The sequence below is a fragment of the Carassius gibelio genome, chromosome A2 (assembly GCF_023724105.1).
Source record: "Carassius gibelio isolate Cgi1373 ecotype wild population from Czech Republic chromosome A2, carGib1.2-hapl.c, whole genome shotgun sequence".
Taxonomy (NCBI): Eukaryota; Metazoa; Chordata; class Actinopteri; order Cypriniformes; family Cyprinidae; genus Carassius; species Carassius gibelio.
Window position 1 is genome coordinate 6,297,746 of NC_068372.1, and position 26,071 is coordinate 6,323,816.

A 26,071-nucleotide genomic window follows, 5' to 3' on the forward strand; every position below is an offset into this window, starting at 1 on the left:
CGAAGTGTCACACTGCCCCCTAGCCAAGCAAGTTACACAAAACTTTAAAAAGACGGGTAAACATGTTTTATCAATTTTTTTTAAACATTGGTTCTTAAGTAATTTAGATAAACATAAACGTACGCTATGTGAATATAACTTTGCCTTATATATGATATATAGGCAATACTTTTCTGTTTTATTGCAAGTGTTTGTAAGCTAATCATTATGTAGAAACATTTTTTTTTTTTTACTTAAGCTATTCAGATACTCCACAGAAGTGTATACCACACAATACACAATACCCACAATACTCACTTTTATATGAAAACTTTTGGTGGTATAAAAAAATAATTACAGTGAGTTACATTTTTAAATATGGTTAAAAAAAATCCAATTGAAGAATAGAAAATCAAACTGTGAGATATAAAATCACAATTGCCTTTTAGGATTCCTTTTATTCATGTTTCACTGATGTGATCTAAAACTGGACACCATTGTTTTGTAACCTATAAGTCTCTCTCTCTCTCTCTCTCTCTCTCTCTCTCACTCTCTTTCTCTCTGTTTTGTGGCAATAACTGTGCAGCATAATTGAAACCTTAATTTTAGACTTCTTCAAGGAAAAAACGTGTAAATTGGCATTAGCTTTCCCCCGATGAGTGAGCATACTGTACGGAACACATAATCTTCCTATAACTGCACCAAGATCTACAGTTAGACACACATCTAAATAAGCTATTTGTATGATGTTTAAATGATAGCCTATTTAAAATATTTAAGATTTAGAATTACCATGGCTTGTTGTCATACTTTTACTCAAGTGTATATTTCTTATCATAGGTTTATTTTTGTATTTTAAAGCCAAGACAGCCTTAATGCCTTGGCTACAAAGGAGCTTTTCAACATTTTTACTGTTATTGCCTAACAATAATGTGAACATTTTAAATGTAGGCTAAATAGTAAAACAGCCATGATGGAGACTGAAGAATCTTGTACGAGAATCCGTCCCGCGTTTTGCAGAAATTCTGTCCGTGAAAAAAAAAAAACCCGTCGACTCACCTGCTGAGCGCTCCAACATATCACTCCGCAGGGTCAGTTTATATTATTTTTATTTTGCACTGGCGTTTGTAAAACCGCTATTTTGTGATTTAAAAATACATTCTTGTATTATTATGAATTTTAACGGCATTCACTTCTAAATTAGAAGGTTGTGTTCCCCTGAGTGCCGTGTTAAATGTCGTGGGACTATTTATCATGCTGTCGCTCGCAGGGCGTGATTCGGTTACTCTCAAATATGGCTACCATGGAGTCATGGCTACAACTTTAATATTTGTACTCATGCAGAAATGTAACGTTTTACGTCATTCTCCGTTCTACAGTCGCGTCTAATAGTCGTTTTTTGCTTGTACAAATTGTGAACACCCAGACAAGGAGATCATCTCGACGTGTTTAGCGTAAATAAAGTAGCCGATTGCTCGAAATTGCAGCTTGCTCCGCGAGCTGATCGAAATCGTCAGGATTGAAAGATTGAAAGCGAAATCTGCTTTCGGGTTTCCCTCACTCGGGGATATTTTGGGCTGTATGTTATTTCCCCGAATGTGGCCAGGGCTCGGCTCCTGTCATCGCCTCGCAGGAGCTCAGATAGCGGTCGTTATGGCTTGTTTTCGGATGAGGGATGTAACGTTAACCCGCGAGGATTTGGCGATGTGGGATGAAGCCGAATAAAGAAAAGTGATCCGCTCAAACCGAAGGAAAACGGGTGGTTTCTGCCTATGGATTAAACATTGTAGACTTAAAAAGTGGATTTTACTGGAATACGTGTACAGTATCGCGGAAGATATCGCTTTGTCACGCTGGCTTATTTTCCTGAGGAATAGTGGCGTATTCCTCCCCAACCCCCCAGCGCCACAAACACATAACAAAAGTACTATATGTCACGTATATGACGGTTCTTGTCATGAAGGAAATAAATAAAAATTGCTAGGGTCGAAGAGGTAAGTAAATATCGACCGACGAGTGTGTTGTGTTGTGTGTGTTTCTCGCCGTCATTTGCGAGCGCTTTTGTCGTTTCTGTCGCCTTTCTCCACTTCATTTCGACCGAGTGTGCAGCTTTTAATAATCTTATATTCTCGCTAACCTCCTTATTTACTATAAAACCATCAAATTACGATTAAAAACGTTTTGTATCTTTACTGTCCACTGCCTTTAATGAGCCGTTATATGATAACTGCTTGGATAGGCGACTCCAGGCTTCAGTAACGTTTCCAAGTTAATCAGCCGGGCTGCAAGGCCTCTACTGTATCCACTTATAGCCTTTCTTCTGCATTTACAGTCATATTTCCACTCTCACACCATCACATCTAAGTTGACATCACTTTGCATCCGATTATTATCATGAATGTTGCGTCTTTGGAGAGCAGAGATACTTGGCATGCAGGTAGGTTTCGCCTTTGGACTCCCTAAAGAGTTTAAAACCGTCTCTCTCCTTCAGAGAAGCTGACTTGTTCTTGTTTTCCCCATTTTATTAAAAGTATTAAGTATGGAAAACGTTGGAGTATTTCATGGCATGATGGTATTATTTTGCACCCTGCATACGTAAGGCTCTGAAACGCAAAGCTCTGGAGAAAACTGAACAAAGGCAAAAAGCTGGACATGCCCCCTCATGTGAAGAAGCACTTGCTTTGTGTGCTTCTGTTGTTTCACCAAGCCTGTCCCTCTGGTTCCTGCATGTGTTGTGATATCAAATCATTTCCACTATATCTTTTTGAGGTATGCATTGGATGAACTTATGAGTACAGTATTCAAAAGTAGTCATGCATTTGATTGACCCACTTTCTAGATAACTTCAAAAGAAGTCTTGTATACATGGCTGATTGAATGTTACTTCACCATTTCATAGATAGATGGAGACATTAGAGATCCAAATGGCTAAGCTAGATAGATAGGTTCCCTTTGGAAAATTATGGCACAAACAGTAAATGTGTTGTGATCAAGAATCTTTCTTTTTACTGATTTAACCATACAGTTGATGTAAGTGAAGTTGATTTGAGTATTATATTAAATAACTTTTTACTTGAATTTAACCATTTGGCTTAGATGTTAAGTACGTTTATATAGAGTTTATTTAGATTATTGAACCTAGTGGGAAATGCATGTGCAAAATCGCAGTAGTATCAAATGTAAACAGAAAAGATACGTAAATCTACATTAATGCGTTTTAAACCCGAATATAATGTGCATGTGAATGCATTAGCTGTTGATGCTACCATGTTGTTAGAAAAAAACTGTTTGTGATCAATGTCAATATATCTGGCCAAAAATTACAATTGTTTATTTAGCAGACGCTTTTATCCAAAGCGACTTACAAGTAAAGACAATGGTAGTAATCAAAATTGAGCAAAAGAGCAATGATGTGCAAGTGCTTTAACAAGTCTCAGTTTAATGCAGTACACGTAGCAAGGTTTTACATCCTAATAAATCAAAAGAAAACGAAAAAAAATTTTTTAAGTGAAACTTAAACTTAAGTGAAATTTTTAAATTGCAATTAGAGAGACAATTTTTTAAACCAGTTGTCATAAAATGTGTCCATTGATGTTAATGATAATTATGAAGCAGCATTATTCTGTAAACGCAGAGCTGCTGTTTCATTGTGGAAATGCAGGGAAAGATTCAAAGGTCTGTATCCTTTTTGTAACCTTTACAGATATGTTTAGTTTTTTAAATGTATTTTTAATACCTCTTGTGAGGTTTGGAAATCCTTCGAACTTGCATGACTAAACCCCTTTCATTATACTTCAGGTCCATATGCTGATATTTTCTCCTGTTTTAGACCTCATAAAATAAAAAAACAAGAGTTTTGTGACTTTTTAGTTCATGTCTCATTTATTTTAAGTCGACAAACTAAACACAGCGGATGCATGCAGTTTTTTTTTCTTCTGTGAAAAAGAACTGAAAATATTGATGAGTCATCTTGCACTCAATGCCGTATACAAAAGTTTATCCAATCAAATGCTCTCAAGACCGATAACATCCCTCCCCCAATATCACCTTTTACTAGCAATAGCATGTAGCAGCTAATGTGTCTCAGCTGTGATGTAAACTAAAGCATACAGGCTGTTTAAAAATAGGAGACACTTTCTTCGATTTGTTCTACCCCAGCTTCCTGTTTCGGTATGAAATCAGCATGAAAGAAAAATGCATTCGCCAAGCCACTTCATAAGGTCTTTAAACAGCTACCATAGACACTGTGTACGGATGCAATAATGGCAATGCATACAGCTTCATTGAAGGCTTGACTCAACCATGTGAGGTCTAATTGTTTACTCAAGGCAGTATACAATGAGAGCAGCCCAGGGAGGGATCCCATGTAGTTCCCGGAAAAGACAGCATCCCGTTGGCAGTATGCCTTGTCATCTGAGTGGACAGGATGGCAAAAGCACCACGCAGAGCAGGTGCAAGGGTCAGCACTGTGGATCCAGCAGAGCAGCGACTAACAATGTGCACTACATTCAGAAAGAATGAAAAAAAAAAAAAACAACCTTGACCGAAACTTGGTCTGTCACCTACAACTGCGTTGTGTTTACTCTTTATTGGTGCACAGAGACACATGTACATCATGATGTGCCTAATGTGTCACAGAAAAAAAAGATAAATAGATTAATTGTGGATAGATATCCTTTAAGAACTAAATTTACTTTTTAAAAATCACGATGATTCCAAGTTTTTAAATGTTGGCCACTTTTAAATTGAGTGAAAAATTTATAACATTAATAAAATTAATAAAATAACTAAACAGCATTGTGAGGCATGTTTATATTGGAGTTAATAAAGTGTACTAACACTTGCTTTGACTTATTTTTATGGTGGTTCAGTTGAGAGTTGGACTCCGAATTATGAGCAAATCATATGAGCTTATTAAAATATTTTAGTATTTAGCTTTGGGATTATTTTCTCCTCTGGCACTACCAGTGTTTGATGAAAATAGATTTAAAACCTCACTGGTTGGAGAATGTTGTGTTTTAAAGGTGTAAATCTGCTGCAAAGCTTGGAAAACTTGCTGCGTTGAAAGCTTTCCTGGAAATGTATCATTTTGTGACATCAGTCTACATTATAGCAGATTTTTGTGATATTAATATATTACTTGAATATCATTTTTCTCACAGAATGTCATCAGAGGAGAAAAGTCTAGACCCCTCTGACAAAGGACCCTCGCCACCTCCTAACAGCTCTGGGGTCACTCCCACTGGAAGTCCGGCCCCTACAGATAAGCGGCCCCGGGGCCGCCCTCGTAAGGACGCGTTATCCACGGCAACACCGCTTCAGTCTGTGCCTAGACAGAGAAAGAAGTAAGTTTAATTAAACCTTGAATTTGCAGTCATGATTGATTAAAATTGGAAGTCTAAATATCTTCAGAAATGGATGATTACTGGTCTTAAAAGTGAAGAATAGCATTGGTATTTTCTTATGAAATTCATCCTATTGGTCAAATTCTATGTCTAAGCTGGAAGAAACATAAACTTGAGGCTGTCAACATTGATGACATGAATGTTGCATGTCACCTCAAAATGTTCACCAGTGACAGACCAATCAGTTGTGTGTTTGTGGTTGGACTTCAGCCAGTTAATTTCCCTTTTTTTTTTTTTTTTCAATGGAGGTCCATTTCTGTTCAAAACTATTATGCATGAAATTTAGAATAGGCTCTGATTCTACATGATAAGTGGGTGTTATGTACCAGAATAAAGCAAGGTGGTTGGAAGAGAGTGGTTGAAAGGCAAGAGATTGCTGATGAAGCTGTTTCAGCAGCAGAGCCAAGTTGTTATTTTAAATGGAAAAGATTTTTATTCGTTTTTTTTTTTTTTTTTTTGCTGTCAACTAATGCTGACATGAAAGTTCATTTTAAAAGCACTAGTAATTTAATAATACTGTTAAAGTAATCTTCACCAAATCTCAAAATAAATATAATTTTTCATGCTGTTGATGCCTTTAGATCGATTTTAGTTTTTAGAATTTATTTTATAATTTAGCTAATCAGTATAATCCAAATTATTTCCATTTAGATGCATGCTTAAAATAACATGGAAGGGTAAGCAATGCAGCACATTGTAAAACAGAAAGTGAAATACGGTGCGCAGTGTCACGTCACCATCTTTGTTGATCTGTACAGGGAACATTCTAGTTTTGATGCACTGCTCATGGCCAGTGTTGACACGATGCAAAAATTTGATTCATGAACTAATGATAAGCCTTCCTCCTATCCGTCAAGCAATGCATTTGACCAATTTGTCTTCATGGGCATGTGACGGTAGAGACCTTCTCACCAGCTCTGATTTGTCTCTCTGACAGGCTGCTTTGAATGACAGTGCGTTCAATTAACCCCTCAGGGCCCTTCGGCTATTTGCTCATAGAACACAAAGAGTTCCTCTAACGAGGAAGGAGTTTCCCTGACTGGAAGCGTAATCCAGGGAGGGAGTTCAGGTTCATCAGAACCCAATGAATGTACAGAAGCGGATAGTGAATCATATCATCCTGCCAGACTTCCTGTGTTTCACATCTGCATTTGGGGAGAGTATCTGCATCTTTCTTGACTCTGATAGCCATCTAAATGGAGGGGAGTTGCTTGGCATTTTTCCTGAGGGGATTAATTATATAGGAGTTTTTGAAGTGAAAAGCACAGGTACCTCTGCCAGCTTAGGAGCTTACTATAAGTGTGTAAAGGTGTGAAGGTGTGCTGGTAGTGTCTGCGACTGGAAACGGTCTAATGCAAGGTGCTTTTCATTAATAGATCTCACAAAATCATCTTCTTTAAAAGAAGAACCATCCAAGAGTCTTGTACTTGTGTAAATCTGTTGAAATAACTACTGAAAAAAATGCAAAAATTGTACCTTCCTACCTTATTTGCGCCTAAAGGGTTCATAATGAACCTATGTATTTATATGCATAAATATACCAAATTTTAAATGTCTGTGTTGAATGACGACTTTTATTATACTTGCAACATTTAACGCCTTTGCAGAGCCAATACAGGGTTCTAAAACAAGCAATGTCAGCATTACGTAGTGACACATGACAGGCAATTGCAGGTGTCAGGCAATAATGTTATTCCTGAATGTGACTAGGGGGTCTAGTATTTAAACTAAGTCATTTAAATCAGCCATGATGGTATATTCTTCATTCAGTTGTATTCTCATTGAATACCATTTCACCCATTCCTACTATGGAAGTAAAATGGTTTGCGAATGGCCTTTTTAATGTTGGCCTTAAATGAATATAATTTATGCATTCAGTGGACACTCTTATCCAAGGTGATTCACATTGCATTCATGCACTCTTTTGGATTCAAACCCATGACCGCAGTGTTTTCTAATGCTAGCGCCTTGCTTCACTGTTTGAGCTACAGAAAAGCTATTCAAATATTATTCTGTTTGTTCATTGACATCAATAAAGACCATTCATAAGTGGGACATTTTCATGTTTCCTCGTCCAGACAGAGTTGGTGTTTGGCTGTCTGGGAATCGTGATACATATTTAATCTTCTGTCTGCTACAGAGTCATCTTGGGTTTGGGCGTTAACACAATTCATTCTGTGGTGCCTACATCCAATCAGGTTGAATAGCTGAAGATTTACTCTAAAGATATATGGATATTTTGAATGGGCCTGTCGGAACAATATTAGCTTCACTGTGTGGCATAGGGATGTGCAAATTAGAATGTTTGTGTTATATGTGACAAAATCAGTCTCAAGTGAAAATTTTGTTCGTGATACAGCTATTTGAATATCTGGAATCTGAGGGTGTAAAAATATCTAAATATTGAGAAAATCACCTTTAAAGTTGTCCAAATGAATTCTTAGCAATGCATATAACTGATCAGAAATTAAGTTATATATGTGACCCTGAAGCACAAATCCAGTCTTAAGTCTCTGGGGGATATTTGTAGCAATAGCCAAAAAAACATTGTATGGGTCAAAATTATAGATTTTTCTTTCATGCCAAAAATCTTTAGGATATTAAGTAAATATTATGTTCCATAAAGATATTTGGTGAATTTCCTACCGTAAATATGTGTGCTTAACGGCTTTCCCATTGGCTTGGTGCTCCGCTTATAAATGTCTTTGTCCTCTGACAAATTGAACTAGGCACATTAGGACTCAGTTGAGCTCATGAAAATGGTTGGCCATATTTACATGCAATAAATGTTTCAATAGTGAAACTGTAAAATACATATTTGTCCCTGTGATAATGGGATTATTTTGCTCAATTATTATGTTGTTATGAAAGGATGCCCATTGCCTCGTCATCATTTTGTCGCTTGCAGCATGAGATGAGCCAGTGATTTTGTTCTTCCTATTTGTATTTTGGTGGTTTTTAGAAGAAGAAAAAATGTGTTGCTGTTACAATTCAGATGGTTGTAGTTCCTATTGAAAAGCAGATATACTGACATGTAATTCTACAAAGACCTTTTTTTTTGCATTTGGCAATGTTCAAGTTAATTTATATGAGCTCTTTTGAAATTATCAGCATCAACCGATTGGTTTTCCTGCTTGGTTGATAATAATAAAAAAAAAAAAATACAGAAAACTTGAAAAAATTTGAATAATACATATTTTATGTTTTCATTTTTATTGTTAATGTTTAGTTAATGTTGTATAAATATTTTATATAACTGTGCATAAATCAGTTTATATTAGTTCAGTAAAGTTTCAGTAATTTGTTTTATGTAATTATTATAAGTATTATAATGTTATTGCATTTCTTATTTGGTTGAATGTTAATATTTTATATATGTTTATTTTGGCCTAAACATGAGAAAAAAGATTATTATTATTATTATTATTATCATTATTATTATTTACTTTATATCTAGGTGAAATAATGTTCCATTTTCTTTCAGTAACCATTTCATGTTTATTTTTCTAAACATTTTAATGAAATACTTATTCTGACGTACTTATTACAATATATAAAATAAAAAATGATCATATTAAATTTTTTTAAATTATTAAAAATGTCATGCCAACAAATGGTTAAGACTCAGTGGATTGTAAGATAGTGGCAAAGATTGATAAAGATTTTTTTTATTTATTTTTTATTAAATGTAATTAGATTTTGAGGTCTATATATATATATATATATATATATATATATATATATATATATATATATATATATATAAACACACAGAGAAATATAAATTGGTCAACTAATTTGAACTGCTAATTTCAGCTAGCTCTTTGGTCTGTGGATCTGCTCCATGTGTGTCTGTAACCTCTAGGGTGAAATCCCTCCGCCCCTTTGTCAGCGTTCAGCCTTGTTAACTGTCTGGTATAGGAAGTCATTTGCAGGGAGGAGTCATTTTTGGCATGGGACAGACGGCGATTTCTCTCTCCAGTGGCACTGGTAATTACCCATCCATCCCTCACACTCCCTCCTCACTCCAGCCCTAGAGAGGGGAGGCTTGCCGTACCTCTTCTGTCTTCAAACTGTGAGACTTTAATTTGAATGCCTGACAATTATCACCCTGATGAAGTGATACATAGATCAAGAAGAGCTTCCCCGTGGGATTCTGACAGCCGTGGATCTTTACTGCGCATTTGTGTGCCGGATCTGTAGAAAGGGATGTTTGACTGTAGATGGATATGTGCTTTTAGCTGGTTCTCGATGAATGGCTCGCAGGTCTGTTTTATTAGTCACACTGTGAAGAAAACTGGGCAACCAGAAGGATTTGCCATTTTGGTCACATGCCCAGAGCCATACTTTGCAGTATTATGTTATTTAGTTAAGAAAAATATTCATAAGAATAACATTTGACGTCATAAATACAGAAACCCTTTGATAGAGCTATAGTTCACAACCAAAACAAATGACCAAATGTAAGTGTCAAGCTAATTTCACATGCTTGAGTTTGAATTAGTTTTTTTAAAGCCATTAATTGGTCACAGTTTTTACTGCTTGTTTGTGCTGGAATGTCATATCTCTGAGTAACTCATTTGACTATGTATGTATGTTAGACGTTTATTGGAAAACTCGAAGTGTTAGCACCGGGAACTTCTTTTCTTTTTGTTAATGTACATCTTTTATTCATACAGCTATCATGTTCTGCACACATTGCATGCCTGTTTTAATGATCTGAGTAAATATAATCATCATAATGGGTTTAAATGATTAACCTGACTTATTTGAAAATATATATATATATATATTAGAGCTTTCAATAGATTAAATTTTTTAATCGCGATTAATCGCATCTTTTTGTGCGATTAACTGCAATTAATCGCACTCTTATTGTGAAATTAAACATACACTATTTATCACTGTTTAAAACATGTTTATTTTTGTCATTTCACAAAATTGCTATATCTAGCAAACAGAACCATCAGAACAGTTTCAATCTCAATTCAATTTTAAAGTTTTCAGAAGACATTTAATATTGTAAACTAGTCTGCCTAGAGACCAAATTCAGAATTAAGTCACTTTAACATGAACATTTAACATTAAATTAAAAAGCAAATGACCTGAACATACATTTGGACAGGAAACACACTGAGATTTTACATATATCATCTCAGTTGATTCTAGACAGAAATTAACTTAACAGAAAAAGACACACAAACCGCAGTATTTCATCAACTTATTCTAAAATCAAATGATCTGAACTGAAGAACAAAATTCATATCTCTGTAGGACAACCATTTTTATGTCTTTCTTTCAGAAGTATCTCGTGCAAAGTTAATACTTCACTATTCCTGAGCTATGACAGAGAAACATTTGAGCAAATCATATTACATTTGCAATACAATATCTCTGTTTTGAATGTGGTGTTTTTTGTATGTGTGTGTGTTTATTTCATGGATGTAGAATGTTTTTTTTAACGCATCTAGCAAGTCTAGTTCCCCATTTTGTTTAAAGATTTTTCTGTTCGTCTCTGTGTGCATGTCTTTCTCTCAAATATCTCACTTTTCTCCATTTAACCCATAATCCAGAAAATCTCACCAGATTCCCTTTTTTCTACTCCTCTCAATATTCCATTTTTTCCTAAAGTAGTGCTTATTTTTCTAGTCAGCATTCAACCAAATGCTAAGGCATACAAGTTTGTTAACATTCTCAGATGCCAGAGCAGCCCTCTTCTTGTGCACTATGTGCCCTGCAAGTGAAAATGGTCAGTTACGATGTTGACTGGATGGCAGTCCTTAGCAATCCACTTTGCTATGGAAGTAGTAAGCCTGTCTGACGTCTGAGTATTCACACGCCGTGGTATACACTGATCCAGTGTGGGTTGTTGCACAAGACTCGTCAGATTGCTAGTAACGTCGGCTAGAACCTGTTATATGTTTTGCTTTTAAATGATATTTTAAACTCGATGATCTTCGATGGTAGGCCAGTTCTTCCTTACAGTGTATGCACACAACTTTGCGTTTATCCAGAGTGCCATCCAATTTTCTTTTAAAAGAGAAATGTCTGCCTACCAGAGTTACTGCTTTCGCCATTATAGATGCTGATTAGACTCCCGCCTACGCCCAATATCATCAACTGCGTGACGCAAATTACATTAATGACGCACGTTTGTGTATTTCTGTTTTTTTTCGTTAATTTATTTGCGTTAAACTATTTTAACGCGATAAGAATTTTTTATTAATCGCATGCGTTAACGCGTTAACGTTGACAGCCCTAATATATATATATTTACTGTAGAGGAATCTCATATAAACATGTGCAAGTCATATACCACCTCAAAACAACCAAAATAAAATGACATTTAAATAATAATAATAGAAAATTAAATACAATTTTACTTTCTCATTACATTCTCATTCTCAATACTGTAATACACATTTTATTTATTTATGCAAAATATAATTTTGAATTAAAATTTCTTTATGTTTGTTTAGATTTAACCATATAATATTTTTTAGAGTGATCTGTAATTTAAGTTGCATTACATTTAGTTAGCATTACACCATCATTGTTGAAAACCTGCTATGGATTATATGGGGAAAAAAAAGTAATAATAAATAAATGGTCAGAGCCGATATCCTCACCTGCAGCATTCTGACACATAGCATGTAACACAGTTTTGGAGTTTTAAGTCCAAACTCGTGGTCCTTTCTGATCCTGTCCTCTTCTATCTCTCACACTTCATCTGCTGGTCAGTCTCTCACTGTAATATCCAAAAGACCAAAAATAAATCTTAAAAAAAGTGTTAGGAACAAGCATCACAAAGAAAGTGAAACATGTGAACATTTGTATTAATTATAAAAGTAGGAGATGGTCCATTAACCAAAAATAAATAAATAAATAATAATGATAAATGGGAGAAACCATAACTTCCTGGCTATACAGTAAAAAAAAAAAAAACCTTGCCTGTTAAATGTGCATTAGCTCAAAGTAACATTCTTTTGGGGGCTGATTAAAGTTGAGGAAACTTATGTTCCCATAGTGAGAATTAAGTCCTAATTTAAAAATTGTTATTTAAATCTAACCATGAAAACCTTGAGATTTTAGTCTTTTTCAAAAAAAATAGTAGCTGTACTTACATGGCTAGAAAAAGCTGTCCGGGGTCATAACCAAGATGGCCCCCAACAGAAGGATTTTGACATCTCAGTGGGAAGCTTTACTGTTACTGTAAACACAGAGGAACTGTGAACGTGCTGCTAACGGTTTCTAAATGTTTTAGGGAAGCAACATATAGACACATATATAACCAGCTTCACATTTCAGCTATAGTTGATGCTGTTGAAACAATGGCTGACTGTGAGGACCTGAAACACCCCCGACCCAAAAAAACTGAGCTACTTTTGTATGAAAAGTTATTTCTTCACCCCTAAACATAACCGTCAGTGGAGGTTTAGCAGAATATACAAATGAAATCATACGAAATCATCCAAAGCGCTGAAACAGTTGCGAGTTGCCATGAGAGTGTGTCATTGTTAATGATGTGGAAGCAATGTTTACACAGGCTCTTTTCCATTGGACTGCATGGGGATGTTAGTGTGTTCTAGTATGTTGTAGTATGTTCATACTGTACATTAGATCCAGTGCTCTGAGCAGTGCTCGTTCTGAAAGACTGGAGCATCACAAAGCTTCAGACTGCACTCTTTCTGAGGGCAAACTCATTTGTCTGGTAACCTATCATGCACTTCTTTGGCACAGTCCATTGAAAGGGTGAGGTCAAAAATGACTATTTGTAATTGGCATCACTACAGGTAATGAGATTTGCATTTCTATCTGTTCTTTCTGAAAACAATTATTACAGCATATCTCAGTGACATCATAAATGTTTTGGGTCAGTAGGTTTTTTTTAAAAAATAAACTGTTTTAGCAATGCATTAAAATAATCAAAATTGAGAGTGTAGACTTTGGAAGTCTGTTACCACCATGGAATACTACTGCTTGTTATAATTTATTATTATTATTTATGGTATAGACTATATGGTGTAGACTCAGAATTTAAATTCAGAATTCAGAAGAAAGACTGAATTGTGAGATAAAAAGTCATAATTACCTTTTTTTATTTTATTGTTAGTTTTTTATGTGGTGGATATAAGCTTCCATAAATAATTATTTTTCAAATAAACGCAGTTCTTTTTTATATATTCATCAAAGAACCCTGAAAAAGAAAATCCCCATTATTTGAAGATATGAAGCAGATATGATATTTATTTACTTAATCCTTTTTTTTTTTTTTTTTTTTTTTGCAATTTTCCTTACATTTAAACGGTAGTCTGATTGTAAATGTATATCTCACAAAGGGATTTTATATCTTGCAATGTGACTTTATTCCTCACAATTGCACTTTAAATTTTATATTTTTGTATTCATAGGTGGAAATGGAAATGCACTTCCATTTAACAGTGCACAAAAGCTTTTTTCTTACTCGGCCTCTCAAACGAATTTCCTTCTCCAAGCCCTCTTATTTCTCATTCCCTCCAATCACCTGTCACGTAGAGACCATTTTCTGCTTTTCTGGTTGGACTGTTATTTTCCTTTCAAGATGCAAGTATCCAGCAAAGCTTTAATCCCATTAAAGGTTTTTATTTCATTGTATTTAAATGTTCAGGCTTTTAAATTAGAGTTAAAATGCTAATTAATGTGAAATTACATCTCACACTGCTCACATATGCTGTGAACACACCAAACCTGATCTGACTGGACGCTGCCTGTGCGAATGAGTCACCAAGAAGATCTAGGTTTGAGTGGTGACACGAGAGCAGGGTTGTGCATCCGCCCTCAGGGCTTCTGAGTAAATGAGGAAACGGCATCTTCATGATGATCGTGCTTTTAATGAGAGGTCTCGCACCCGTTACTTCCCCTTCAGCGCATGTATTCAAATGTGCCCACACACAAACATGCCTCCCCACCCACGCTCAGGGCCAGCGGACACTCGCTTCAGAATCAGCAACAGCTGGGACTCTATTTAACTCATTCACAATCAGCCAGTCTTCCCTGAAGCAAGCGTGCTAATAAATGTCTCTTTCTCAGGAATCGGGGGCGAGGAAAAGCTCTGGTGGAGGATGAAGACAGCACAGATGGAATGGAGACCGCAGAAACAGGAAGCACACAGGAGACAGGTAACTGCAGCCTTGTCTAACTTTCACCCTGGCTTGCTTTCCCTCTCTGTTCCTCTCTCCTGCCCCACATATATCCTCTTTAAATGTCTTTTCCCACTGCTCTGGGTTTCCTGTGTCAGTCTTTTCTTTTCAGCCGTCACATCCCCCTTCCACAGGCCGCCTCTCTTCTGAGGCAGTTCCAATGATAAACAAAATCACAATGTGGAGCCCAGAATTGATTTTCTTTCCCAGCTGCGCAGTCAATCGAACTCAAACCCCGGCCGGCCGACGAGGAGCTTTCTAGAGGCTCGGCCGTCCACACTCCTTGAGCAGGATTGATGAGATTTTCACCCGTCTCCGCATGGCTCCGCTCTCTAGCTCTAATTGAAAGGTTTTGACTCCAGCCACAGCCTTTCTGTTCTGGAGTCAGCCCAGCACCTCTCAAAGCATGTGACTGAGGCTCGCAGCAGCCGGTGGAAGCTAATGCCTGCTGAAAGCCTTTTAAAATCCCATCTTCCCCTCATTTTCTTGCCCCTTTTGCCGGCTCGTGGCCTTCTGTTGACGGTATGATGTACGTTCAGATTCACAAGTAGACTAATTACATGTTTTAGATACAGTTGAGTTTATGTTATTTATCAATATTATTGTTTTTCATTCTTACTCCTAACTTTTAAGTGTTGTCACCTCACTAGTGCGTCATTTCATTTCAAATGTCATTTCAAATTTTAGGGGTTGTTTAGAAAATATGTGCTGTTCTTTTGTCATCATTATGAAAGCATTCAAATTAAATGGATATTATTAACTACAAGAAAAAAAAATTAATTAATTTAAATGACCATAAGTTATATATTTTCAAATTTAGACTAATATTCAACATTTTGGGGTTGGTAAGAATTTCAAATGATTTTGCTAGAAGTCTCTTCTGCTCACCATGGCTGCATTTATTTGTTTCAAAAATACAGTAAAAGCAGTAATATTGTGAAACTAAAAACAATATTGTGAAACAATAATATTGTGAAACTTTTTAGGCAAAGTCGTGGCCTAATGCTTAGAGAGTTTGACTCCTAAGCCTAAGGTTGTGGGTTTAAGTCTCAGGCTGACAATACCACGACCGAGGAGCCCTTGAGCAAGGCACCGAACCACAACTGCTCCCTGGGTACTGCAGTATAAATGCCCACTGCTCTGGATGTGTGTTCAATGCTGTGTGTGTGTGTGTTCAGTGCTGTGTGGTCAGCGCACAGTGAAAATGACATAAATATAGTGGGCAAATGCATAAAGTGCAGCATAATTTGAAATCACGAGTTTAAAGTTTAAACCATTCAATTCACACGGGCCGACTGTCACACAGAAAACACATGATCATGCTGGATACACACTTCACAAGATCTCACAGCTGGTTTACAAGGTTTAAATGTTCATTAGTTATTCAAAGATTTGTTTAAATTATATAAATGCATATTTGCTTAATGCTGACTGCAAACGAGAAAGTATTATAATGCTTGCCTTTCTCTTACTAATAGGCCTAAATATAAAAGCAGTCATTATAATACTTTTTGTATACATTAATTCCTTATTAGACAGACTTGTATCCATATTAGACAGAACTGTTAAAGACAACAAACAAGAGAGTGTGAGCACCGTGTGCGCTCAGGCACTGCCGCTCTCAGCTCCATCAAAATAAAAGTCCCGCCTTGTATACATCGGCCAAGCAGAAAAACGTATTGGCCGATGCCGATATTTGAAAAATGGCAAATATCGGCCGATATATCGGCCTTGGCGATGTATCGGTCGACCACTAGTAATAACCAGGTGAATTGTCCTGACACTACAGATGAGCTGAGGTTGCTTTTGTGGTTGAAAGTCAAGTAACTTTCGGGTCAGTTTCTTTTTTTGTACGTTGAAAGTCAAGTCACTTACACCTTAGAGGCTAGAACACCCCTCGCAGTCAATAATACGAGCTGGCATCATTTAAAAGTGCTGTCAGTAACTGCTTAGCCTTCTGAAGCCCCGAAATAACCTCTGTGTCAAGGTCACTATTGAAGTAAACCGCACCATAATTATTAAAGTCCCTTAAGTACCAAGAACTACTCAAGATTTTAATCTTTTTATTTTATTTTATTTTTTTAAAGCTGGTTCTTGGAGGAAGCTGTTCGCCTTTTCATTCTTTTCCCCAAGTGCTGTTCTAACTAGATTTTTACTTTTTCTAAAGAAAATGTGAGTGATGTTTGTCTGTGCGAAACCCTCAATGCTAGAGTGTTGCAAATGATTGCCAGGGCATTGGTTTTCAGTTGCTCAGTGTTTTCTGAGGTTTTCATTTATTCAGTTTCTAGGGTGTTTTTTTCTTAGGGTGTTTGTAGAGTGTTTTACAAATTGCTGTTTAGATGCTAAACATTAAGCACATTGTGGTGTTTGTAGCATATTGCTATTCAGACACTAAGGTACTCTTAATTTGCATCTTAAACCGAAGTGTCTAACAGGGACTATATTTGTTTTGAAACTTCACAACTTTTAAAACTTCCTTTGCAATGTATATATGCAGAAATACTATAGATAGTATGCATGAAATTCATATCCACTATTTTGTCATTGTCACGTGACCTACCAGCGTCAGTTGCTTCATGCAATAGTAAAGTGATGTTGCTATTCATTTTGTAGCGTGTTCTGAGTGCTTGTATGTTCTTGCCATCTCTAGGGTGTTCTAAGTGTTTGTAACATATTGTTTTTTTAGATGCTAAGGTATTCTTAGTGTAATTTTAGCATGTTGCTGTTTAGTTGCTAAGGTGTTCTACATTCGTACTGAGTGTTTTAGTATTCTGCAGTTCATTTTATAGGTGTTGGTAGCACATTGTTTGCCACATGTTAAAGGATTCTTAGTGCATTTAGCATGTCACTGTTCAGTTTATTGAGTGTTGAAGAGTCCACACCATGTGTCTATGGGAATTTTTCGCCCATTTTTTTAAACACAAAGTGGAAATAACTGATTGCTTGGAAAAGTAATTGCACATCTCTCCAATTTGAAAAATCAATTCATGTCTTTTGTACAATGTTATGGGATTTGGCCTACTGGTTGAAGCTTAATACGAAGCGTCTCCTTTAGCTCAGATTCCTCACCATACACATAAGCAATGTTAATACTGATGCCCTCATCAACAAGCGCCAGTAACTAGTTTTCTTTGCAGACTGACCCTAATTTGTAGTGTCTGTTGTAGTTCCATTGAAGCTCTATCCGATTAGACTTCAGTGGTGAAAACAGGAGGTGGTTGACTGCAGCTGTGGTTTCAGTGCGGTTTATTTAAGACCACAACTAGGTCTCGACTCACTAGGCGCTCTTAGTCACAGGTGACTCACACCTCTAATTTCCACATTGTGTACATTCTGAAGCAATGGTTTTCCCAGTTTCTCTTATTAGCACACGGCACATGTGCTCGGCATATTTCCCCATAAATCAAAAGGGATACGTGTTTGCGATCAAAGAGGGAAATGAAAGATCCTGGCTTTTTCTTTACTTTTGTTTTGCAGGCTGCTGTTTACATTGTAGAAATTCAGCCGTTGTTCACATGTCATTTGGGATCTTTAAAAAACGAAACCTACTGCCCTGAAACTGAAAGACTGGATGACTGGAAACAATTAGCACTGTTCAGAATAAACAAACATTTCATGGATGAAAATTAATTTGAGGCAAAGGTACGCAGACAGAGGCCATTAATGCTTGTCAGTCTCATTAGCCGAGGCTGTGACTTTAATTTTGAAGGATTTAACACTTAACACCAACATGGAAATCTCACCTTTTGATAAATGCATCACCTGTTTGATTACTCATATATATATATATATATATATATATATATATATATATACACACACACAGTGCTGGTAATATAATTAAAATATCATCAAAAAGTTGATTTATTTCACTAATTCCATTCAAAAAGTTAAACTTGTGTATTATATTCATTCATTACACACAGACTGATATATTTCAAATAGTTATTTCTTTTAATTTTGATAATAATAACTGACAACTAAGGAATATCCTACATTCAGTATCTCAGAAAGTTAAAATATAACTTAAGAGCAATACAAAGAAAGGATTTTTAGAAATCTTGGCCAACTGAAAAGTATGAGCATGTGGACCACTCAGCAGCACTCCAGTCATTTTTGTCTTTAGACGCTTCTGAAGCTGTCTGTTGTTTAAGAGTGGCTTGACACAAGGAATGTGAAGCTGAAACCCATGTCTTACGTCTGTGTGTAGTGGTTCTTGAAGCACTGACTCCAGCTGCAGTCCACTCTTTGTGAATCTTATGAACAGGATTTGTTTCACAGTCCTCTCCAGGGTGCAGTTATCCCTGTTGCTTGTACACTTTTTTATCACATCTTTTCCTTGCCTTTGCCTCTCTATTAATGTGCTTGGACACAGAGCTCTGAACAGCAAGCCTCTTTTGCAATGACCTTTTGTTTGTTGCTCTCCTTGTGTAAGGTGGTCGTCTTTTGGACTTTTTTTATTTTTGAAAAAATATTTTTTGGGTGACTTATCCCTTTTAACCCACCAAACCACCAAATCTGTCCCTAACTTTACCCGTACCCCGCCTTAATATCAGCAGAATCGCAATTCAGCATGAGTACAGCCTACAGCACAAGTACTCACTGTACCTATAAAATACATATTTTTCGCAAGTACATAGTTAAAAATATCTAATGTAAACTGGGTCCATAATTGTGTCTTTTATTTTTTACACAATAAACTGAATAATTTGAGATCTGAGAACATCTGGCTGCTGAATGAACTAAAAGGACTTTAAACTTTAAACTATCTGAGAGCAATTAACGACGATGTTCTTTGATGCAGTTTGTGTTTGAGAACTCAGAGATGTGCAAATTATGATTGGTAACGTAAATAAATGATGCCAAGTTTGTTTTTAACAGCTTCTTTTTTTTCTTTTTTTTTCTCAATGTATAAATAATGGATCACATTAAAATATATACTAAAATATTTTTAAATTACACTAATTTTACACTATCACTGTAGTGTATAAATTAATCTTTAAATAGGTGAATACAGCTGGAGAAACACTCAAACATTTAAGGTTTAATCTTATCAGTTTTGTCTAAAATGTGTTTGTTGGTGCAGCTGTAATTAACATGGATGTTTGTCTTCTTCTGTGTCTCTCATCAGTCACTAAAGGGGAGCAGGAGGAGACGGCGGACGCCTCTGCCGTGGCAGTTTCAGCAGAGGGGGAGGAAGAGGAGCAGTCGTCATCCCCTCTTCCTGCGAGCCCTGAGACGGGGGCGGCACAAACATCATCAGCCTCTGGAGAAGCTAAAAGCAGGTCAGAGCAGCATCCTCTCGCCAGGCTGAGTCACCGCCAGCGTGGGAAGTGTGTGCATGCAGATGTGTGTGTGTGTGTCAGTGTGAACGTTTGTGAATGGCTTCGTGCTTTAAGTCTTTTTGAATGAATTGAGCCTTTCTACCAAAATCTCAAAATGGAAGGTCAGATGATGAATGCCCGTTAGCACACGTGTGCTGAAGTATTGCTGCATTTGCATGTATTGCTGTTGGCTACCGTTCTCTCTTAACATGGGGGATGGGCACTTGTTCAGCTTGCTAAAAGAGCATTCTGGGTAAAGACGACTGCAGTGTAGGAACCCAGGAAGAAGTGCTGGTGTGGCACAGCCCTTCAGCTCAGAGTTCACTGTGTTTCCAGACACACAAAGAGCAGTAAGATGCTACATGAGGCCAACTGCAATTGCATCCTGTGTGCAGTATGCAAAGTTTCTGTTTACATTCCGCAAATGTGCACTATAGACACATTGCTGAGTACTCTATCTCACAATGCAATGTGCTCAATTTGACCTTACATTTATAGTGTGACATATGACACAGAAATAATGATTTTTGACATTATTAGCTATGGGTGAGAATATTAAAAATTGTTACTTACGCATGTTACTTCTGTGTTGTACATTGTTCAGAATTGAATAGTAACTTACTGCTATTAGTAGTATACACTGTATTCAGTAAATATACAAACAGTGGGTTTGTAGATATGTACATGCACCATGTCTGTTTGCTTATGCTCTCAGCTGAATGGACCTCAGTGTTGACATAACACTACAAATTTAAGGTTCCCCTGCCACACATGCACAAACATAAACATACATAAACATACAAACCCCTGTCCAAACAGTCATCTCACCACGGCCGCAGATCTCCCAGGCTCCAGTCCGTGGAAGGCTGTTAAGGGCTCTTTAGGATGGACTGCACTGCTTGTGAGGAAATTATTACCGTATTTTCCGGACTATAAGTCACACTTTTTTTCATAGTTTGGCTGGTCCTGCGATTTATAGTCAGGTGCGACTAATTTATCAAAATTATTTTGACATGAACCAAGAGAAATGAACTAAGAGAAATTAACCAAGATAAAACATTACCGTCTCCCGCCGCGAGAGGGCGATCTAATGCTGCTCAGTGCTCCTGTAGTCTACACTGAAAACATAGAGCGCCCTCTCGTGGATGGAGACGGTAATGTTTTCTCTTGGTTCTTGGTTCTAAATAAATGCGACTTATAGTCCAGTGCGACTTATAGTCCGAAAAATACGTTACTTCATAATTGTATTCGAGTCTTACACACATGCTATACAAATAATGTAGAGCCGTGCATTAATTTAAGTGATGACGGCTATTATGGGAGTGGCTTGATGGAGCACAGGAGACGCAGATAATATGATCTTGACCCTTAAGAAACTTTCATTAATGCTGTCCTGTAACAAATCTGTCCAAATATAAAATTAAATGAATTGTTAATTGCTACATTTAAATAAAAATGTAAAGACTGTACAGATATTATAAATCGCGAATGTAAATAATTGGGAATAATGTAAAAAATTAAACAAATAAAAACAGTGCACATTTCATTTATCCATTATAACATTTATGTAGTCTGTTTGCTTGGCTGTTTCGGAAATTTGTCAAGTTTTTCATCAGGTGTCTTTTTAAAATTATTTAATGTCATTACATTGCTGTCTTGCCGGCAGCCAATCGCTGCACTGCTGATCGTGGTTTCGAGTATCAATACATAGCCCCTTTTAACCAACACATGAACGCACAATTATCTCAGATAACTAAATCAAGCCATGCTAATCATCAACAAAAGGTGCGTTCGAAGAACCCAATTAGCCAGATCCTGATTAGCGCAGGGGGTAACACTTTAGAATAAGGTTCCATTAGTTAATGTTAGTTAATGTATTAATTAACATGAACAAACAATGAATAATACATTTATTACTGTATTTATTCATCTTCGTTAATGTTAGTTAATGAAAATACAGTTATTCATTGTTAGTTCATGGTAATTCACAGTGCATTAACTAATGTTAACAAGCACAACTTTTGATTTAAATAATGCATTAGTAAATGTTGAAATTAACATGAACTAAGACTTATAAATGCTGTAGAAGGATTGTTCTTGCTTAGTTCATGTTAACAAAAGTAGTTAACTAACATTAACTAATGGAACCTTATTCTAAAGTGTTACCGCGCAGGGATATCATCTTGGATATGTAATTTGATCTCGGATGTAATATTCAACGTACAAAAAACGGGTCCCAGTTTTATGTCAGATCAGTATTTACTGTTTTCCTCCTTAAAGGTGCTGTATGTAGCATTCACACTGAGTGCTTGAACTAGGTATTGCAGTCCAAATTCAAAATATTGGAGAGGGGTTTTTTTTCACCCGGCCCCTACTTCTCAGAATTGATGGACACACAGGTTGCCAGATTGATGACACCAACAGGAACGAGTGCACTTGACAATGATGAAGTTAAATGATGATGAATGAAGTTCCACCAACTGGCAACCGTATGATGACAACACAACACGACACAGCATGTGTGAATTCTAACACTCCCACATACTTATTAGTAGTATAAACATTGGTTTCACAACCTACGTGCTTCTCCTTTGAGTGTAGCAGTTCGCGAATTTTAAGCTGCATTTGCACCCTTGAAGGAGGTGTCATTTGTTGAGCGTTCCTAATTAAAGTGAACAAGTGAATCCCTTCAAGAAGGGCCCTTCCAGAAGTCTGTAAGTGAGGGCTACAAAGGTAAAATGGTGCATAATTACACAGAAAACATAATTACAAATGCATATTTATTTGCAAGTGTGTTTTTATGAGTTTGGAATGGCATGAAGGTGAGTAATTGATGACAGAATTTGTGTTTTTGTATAAATAAAATAAAATAAAAAACCTGCTGGCAGGGAAAGAGTTAATAAGCCCCGCCCATAAATATTTCTGACCCACCGTCCGTTTCCATGCCGTATTTTCCCTCACAAGTTTGTGCTCTTTTGTAATGTAAGTCTTCGGAGCATCTGTGCATTTCGATTTTTTTTATTGCAATTTTATGCAAAATTATGAACCATAATGAACCATAATGTGATAAAATGTTGTTGGCAGTCTCTTATAATAGTGATACAAGATTACAAACTGATACAAACTGTTTTTATTTGACTTTTTCAAAAATTTGTATAAATTTGAAAGCAACCCATAGTGTGATTAAAACAATGTGTCAGGCCTTATTCCAAAATGAACATGTAGAAGGATGCATTTCCTCCAACTTTCAGTTAACAGTGAGAAGCGTTTAGATTGTTTCCTGTATTGAGTTTTTAATCATGTTAAAGTAAAGTTTAATAATTTCCTAAAAAAATGGTTTGCAGTGTCATAATTCCACCCCAGCTAAAAATATTATCCATTTAATTTTACAACTTTATGAGCACATTTTACTGAAAATGTCATAAAAATGTTCCGTTTATTTCAATGGAATGTTCAGGATAGCTTGTCTGAATCAGTAACACTAACTGAGGGGGCGGGGCTTAGGTCAATTAGGTTTCTATCATACAATTGTGAGCTGCTGTTAAAAAGCACAAAATCTGCAAAGGTGTAATTAAATGAAAGGAGTAATGTCAAAATGTATCATATTTAACTAGAAAATTAAACAACATTTTAAATGTGTGTACTTGCTTGACACTACAGTGTATTGTGCACATTATTTTTTTGAGGGGTGAGGTATGTTTTTCTTTTTTGGGTCATTATAAAACATGCTGGAGACATGTAAAGTGCTTTTATTGTGGCTTAAATAAATTACGTGTTACTAAGAGACTGACATGTTTGGCTTTTTAAAAATGTTACTTACAGTGTCGATTAGTTTTATCTTCTTTTATAACAAAAATCTTTCATTTAAACCCCTCTTTTTTAATCTAAACCCACTTTTTTATACTGTTCCATCATTAAACAGATTTTGACGCATACAGTATATTGTTTTTATGTTAAACACTTTATTTTATTGCAAGTGTTGCAATTTTGGATCAGTAGATCTCTGAGGGTTAAAGGAAAATTCTGCATTTACCAGAAGCATTCCTTTAATACTGTAATACATGCCATCTTGTTTCACTGGCTAACCGCGTTCCTCTGGTCTCCTCACAGCGAACAGCTCTGTGCCTTCTGTTACTGTGCTGGTCGAAGCCTGTTGGGTCAGGGGGATCTGAAGCCATTCAGGGTCACACCCGGATATGACCCTGCACTCCCACAATCCTCCACAGAGGAGGGCCACGACTGTGACGACAAGAGTGGGGCTGCCAGCCAATCAGGGAGGCAGAGGGGCCCAGAGAGGTAAGCTGATTGGCCGAGGCGAGTGGAGCTGTCATTTGATATCTGCTCTGATGTGTAGCTAAATAGGGCTTCTCTCACGACTGTGTTTTCTTCTCGGTCAGTCCCTGTGAAATAGATCGGATGGTATTGGTATTGTGTTTGTAAGGGCTCTTCTGAATGGTAGGCCTGTTACAGGCAGAGGGATGCTGATATCTGATGTCACTGGTTGAATCACCCTCATCTGGATGAAATTTCAGGCAGAGACTGTTTAAATATACGGATCATTCCGGTTAAATATTGCACTCAGTGCTCTAGTATTTGTGTGTTTTTGCTTAATGTCCTGGAGACAGACTCGTGTGAAGCAAACACAGGTTTTATCCTAGAGTGAACTTTGCATCGTCTCCGCAAATGGCAATGCTTTTTTTGTCCCACATGCTTTAATTCAAAACATATTGTAGTGGTTCAGTGTCTTCTAAAGCTATGCTATGATTGTTGTACGCTTCTGTTAGTTTTGGTAGTACACTGCTCTTATAAGTTTACGTTTTTAAAGATTTGTCTCATGCTAACTGAAGATACATTTATTTGAGCAAAAAAAGAGTAAAATCCTTAATATTGTGAAATATTAAACATGAATAAATAATTTGTAATATGTAATAAAATATTCTGTAAAATACATATTTATTTATTTTAAAGTGTAATTTATTCCTGTGACGCAGCGCTGAATTTTACTCCAGCGGAGAATCGCATGCAGTAGGCTCGTGCACTCTTGACAGCAAAATGGAAAAACTTTCATGACTTTCTAACGTTCAGAGTTGGACATTATATAGTGAAATGTTAATTATGCACTGAGGAAAACAGCACATCTCAAATGCATTAAACAGCACAAGTAGTGTCTCGGTCAGCATCACACGAGTCTGTCATAGTATCTGACAGGGCGAGCTGCTTTAAAAAGTTAGTTTTTTAAGGCAATTTTGTGACTTTTCCTACTTTATACACAAAAAAGTGCAAAACTTTGTCAAATTTCGATTTCTTGATGATTTTATATTTTATAATAGTGATTTTATAATTTCAAAATATAAAGCAAAAAGTAAAAACGAAAGACTAATCAGCCCATTAGTGCTCCTCTGCTATCGTCTAATGGTTATAGTGATCACTTTCAGTCATAATCAGCATACAAGGCAGAAGTATTTATAAGAGATGCAAAATCACAATCGTGTATTTATTTAGTATCATATTATATCTGTCATAAGTCTCGTCTTGAGAGTTTCCGCGTAGCATATGTCATCAAAATATAATAATGGTTTTTGTTCGGGAGTTCTTATGAGTTGGATAACTCAGTGCTCGCATCAGTGCAACCTCTAACAAAATTTAGTCGCACCGCCAGAAAAAATAGTCACAGTATGGAGCCCTGAATAGTACTATAGCGATATCGTTTACGCCTTAAATAACCCGGCATTATCCAGATAGATGTAAATCCCGTTGCCTGTGCTTTATTCACAAAGGTGTGAGCACACACATGGCTGTTGACTGTTTGCTTTTCATATGTGGGTCTCTGCGAGCGTTCTCCCAGAGCTGATCATTACCCTACAGCTACTGAGAGTCACAGAGCGAGATGTGAGACTCCAGCCCCAGCGTGCGCTCAGCACAACAAAGGGCCCTTTCCCTGCTCTTTCGCACAGTTGCCTAATTTGTCTTGGCTCTTTGGAGCCAATCAGCTGTCTCCCAGGGGCCCATGTGACGTAATGTGCTGCCAGTCTGATGTTGGCGGTTCGCCAGCCCTGCTGAGCTCTGTCATCTGTGGGTCTGAATGTGGAGTAGTGAGACGTGATGGTGGAAAAAGATGATTTTAAGGGAAATTCTCGAGATGTGGTTCACTTACAGTAGCATGACAGAAGATGAAGGTGGGTTT

At 36.7% G+C, this 26,071-nt stretch overlaps 1 protein-coding gene across 9 annotated transcripts in view; it reads left to right on the forward strand.

The window, feature by feature from the left end:
• Nucleotides 1-1,263: 1,263 nt before the first annotated feature.
• Nucleotides 1,264-26,071, forward strand: part of LOC128025086 (histone-lysine N-methyltransferase 2C) — a 108,348-nt gene continuing 83,540 nt past the window's right edge. For 8 of the 9 annotated variants that reach the window (XM_052611090.1, XM_052611116.1, XM_052611098.1 and 5 more), the window contains exons 1-5: nucleotides 1,264-1,973; nucleotides 5,142-5,324; nucleotides 14,454-14,542; nucleotides 19,695-19,848; nucleotides 23,998-24,183. In XM_052611090.1, coding sequence (XP_052467050.1) covers nucleotides 5,143-5,324; nucleotides 14,454-14,542; nucleotides 19,695-19,848; nucleotides 23,998-24,183 — 611 coding nt within the window. In that variant the 5' untranslated portion in view covers nucleotides 1,264-1,973; nucleotide 5,142. The remainder of the gene's footprint in view (nucleotides 1,974-5,141; nucleotides 5,325-14,453; nucleotides 14,543-19,694; nucleotides 19,849-23,997; nucleotides 24,184-26,071) is intronic. The other variant, XM_052611144.1, reaches the window with a different exon arrangement.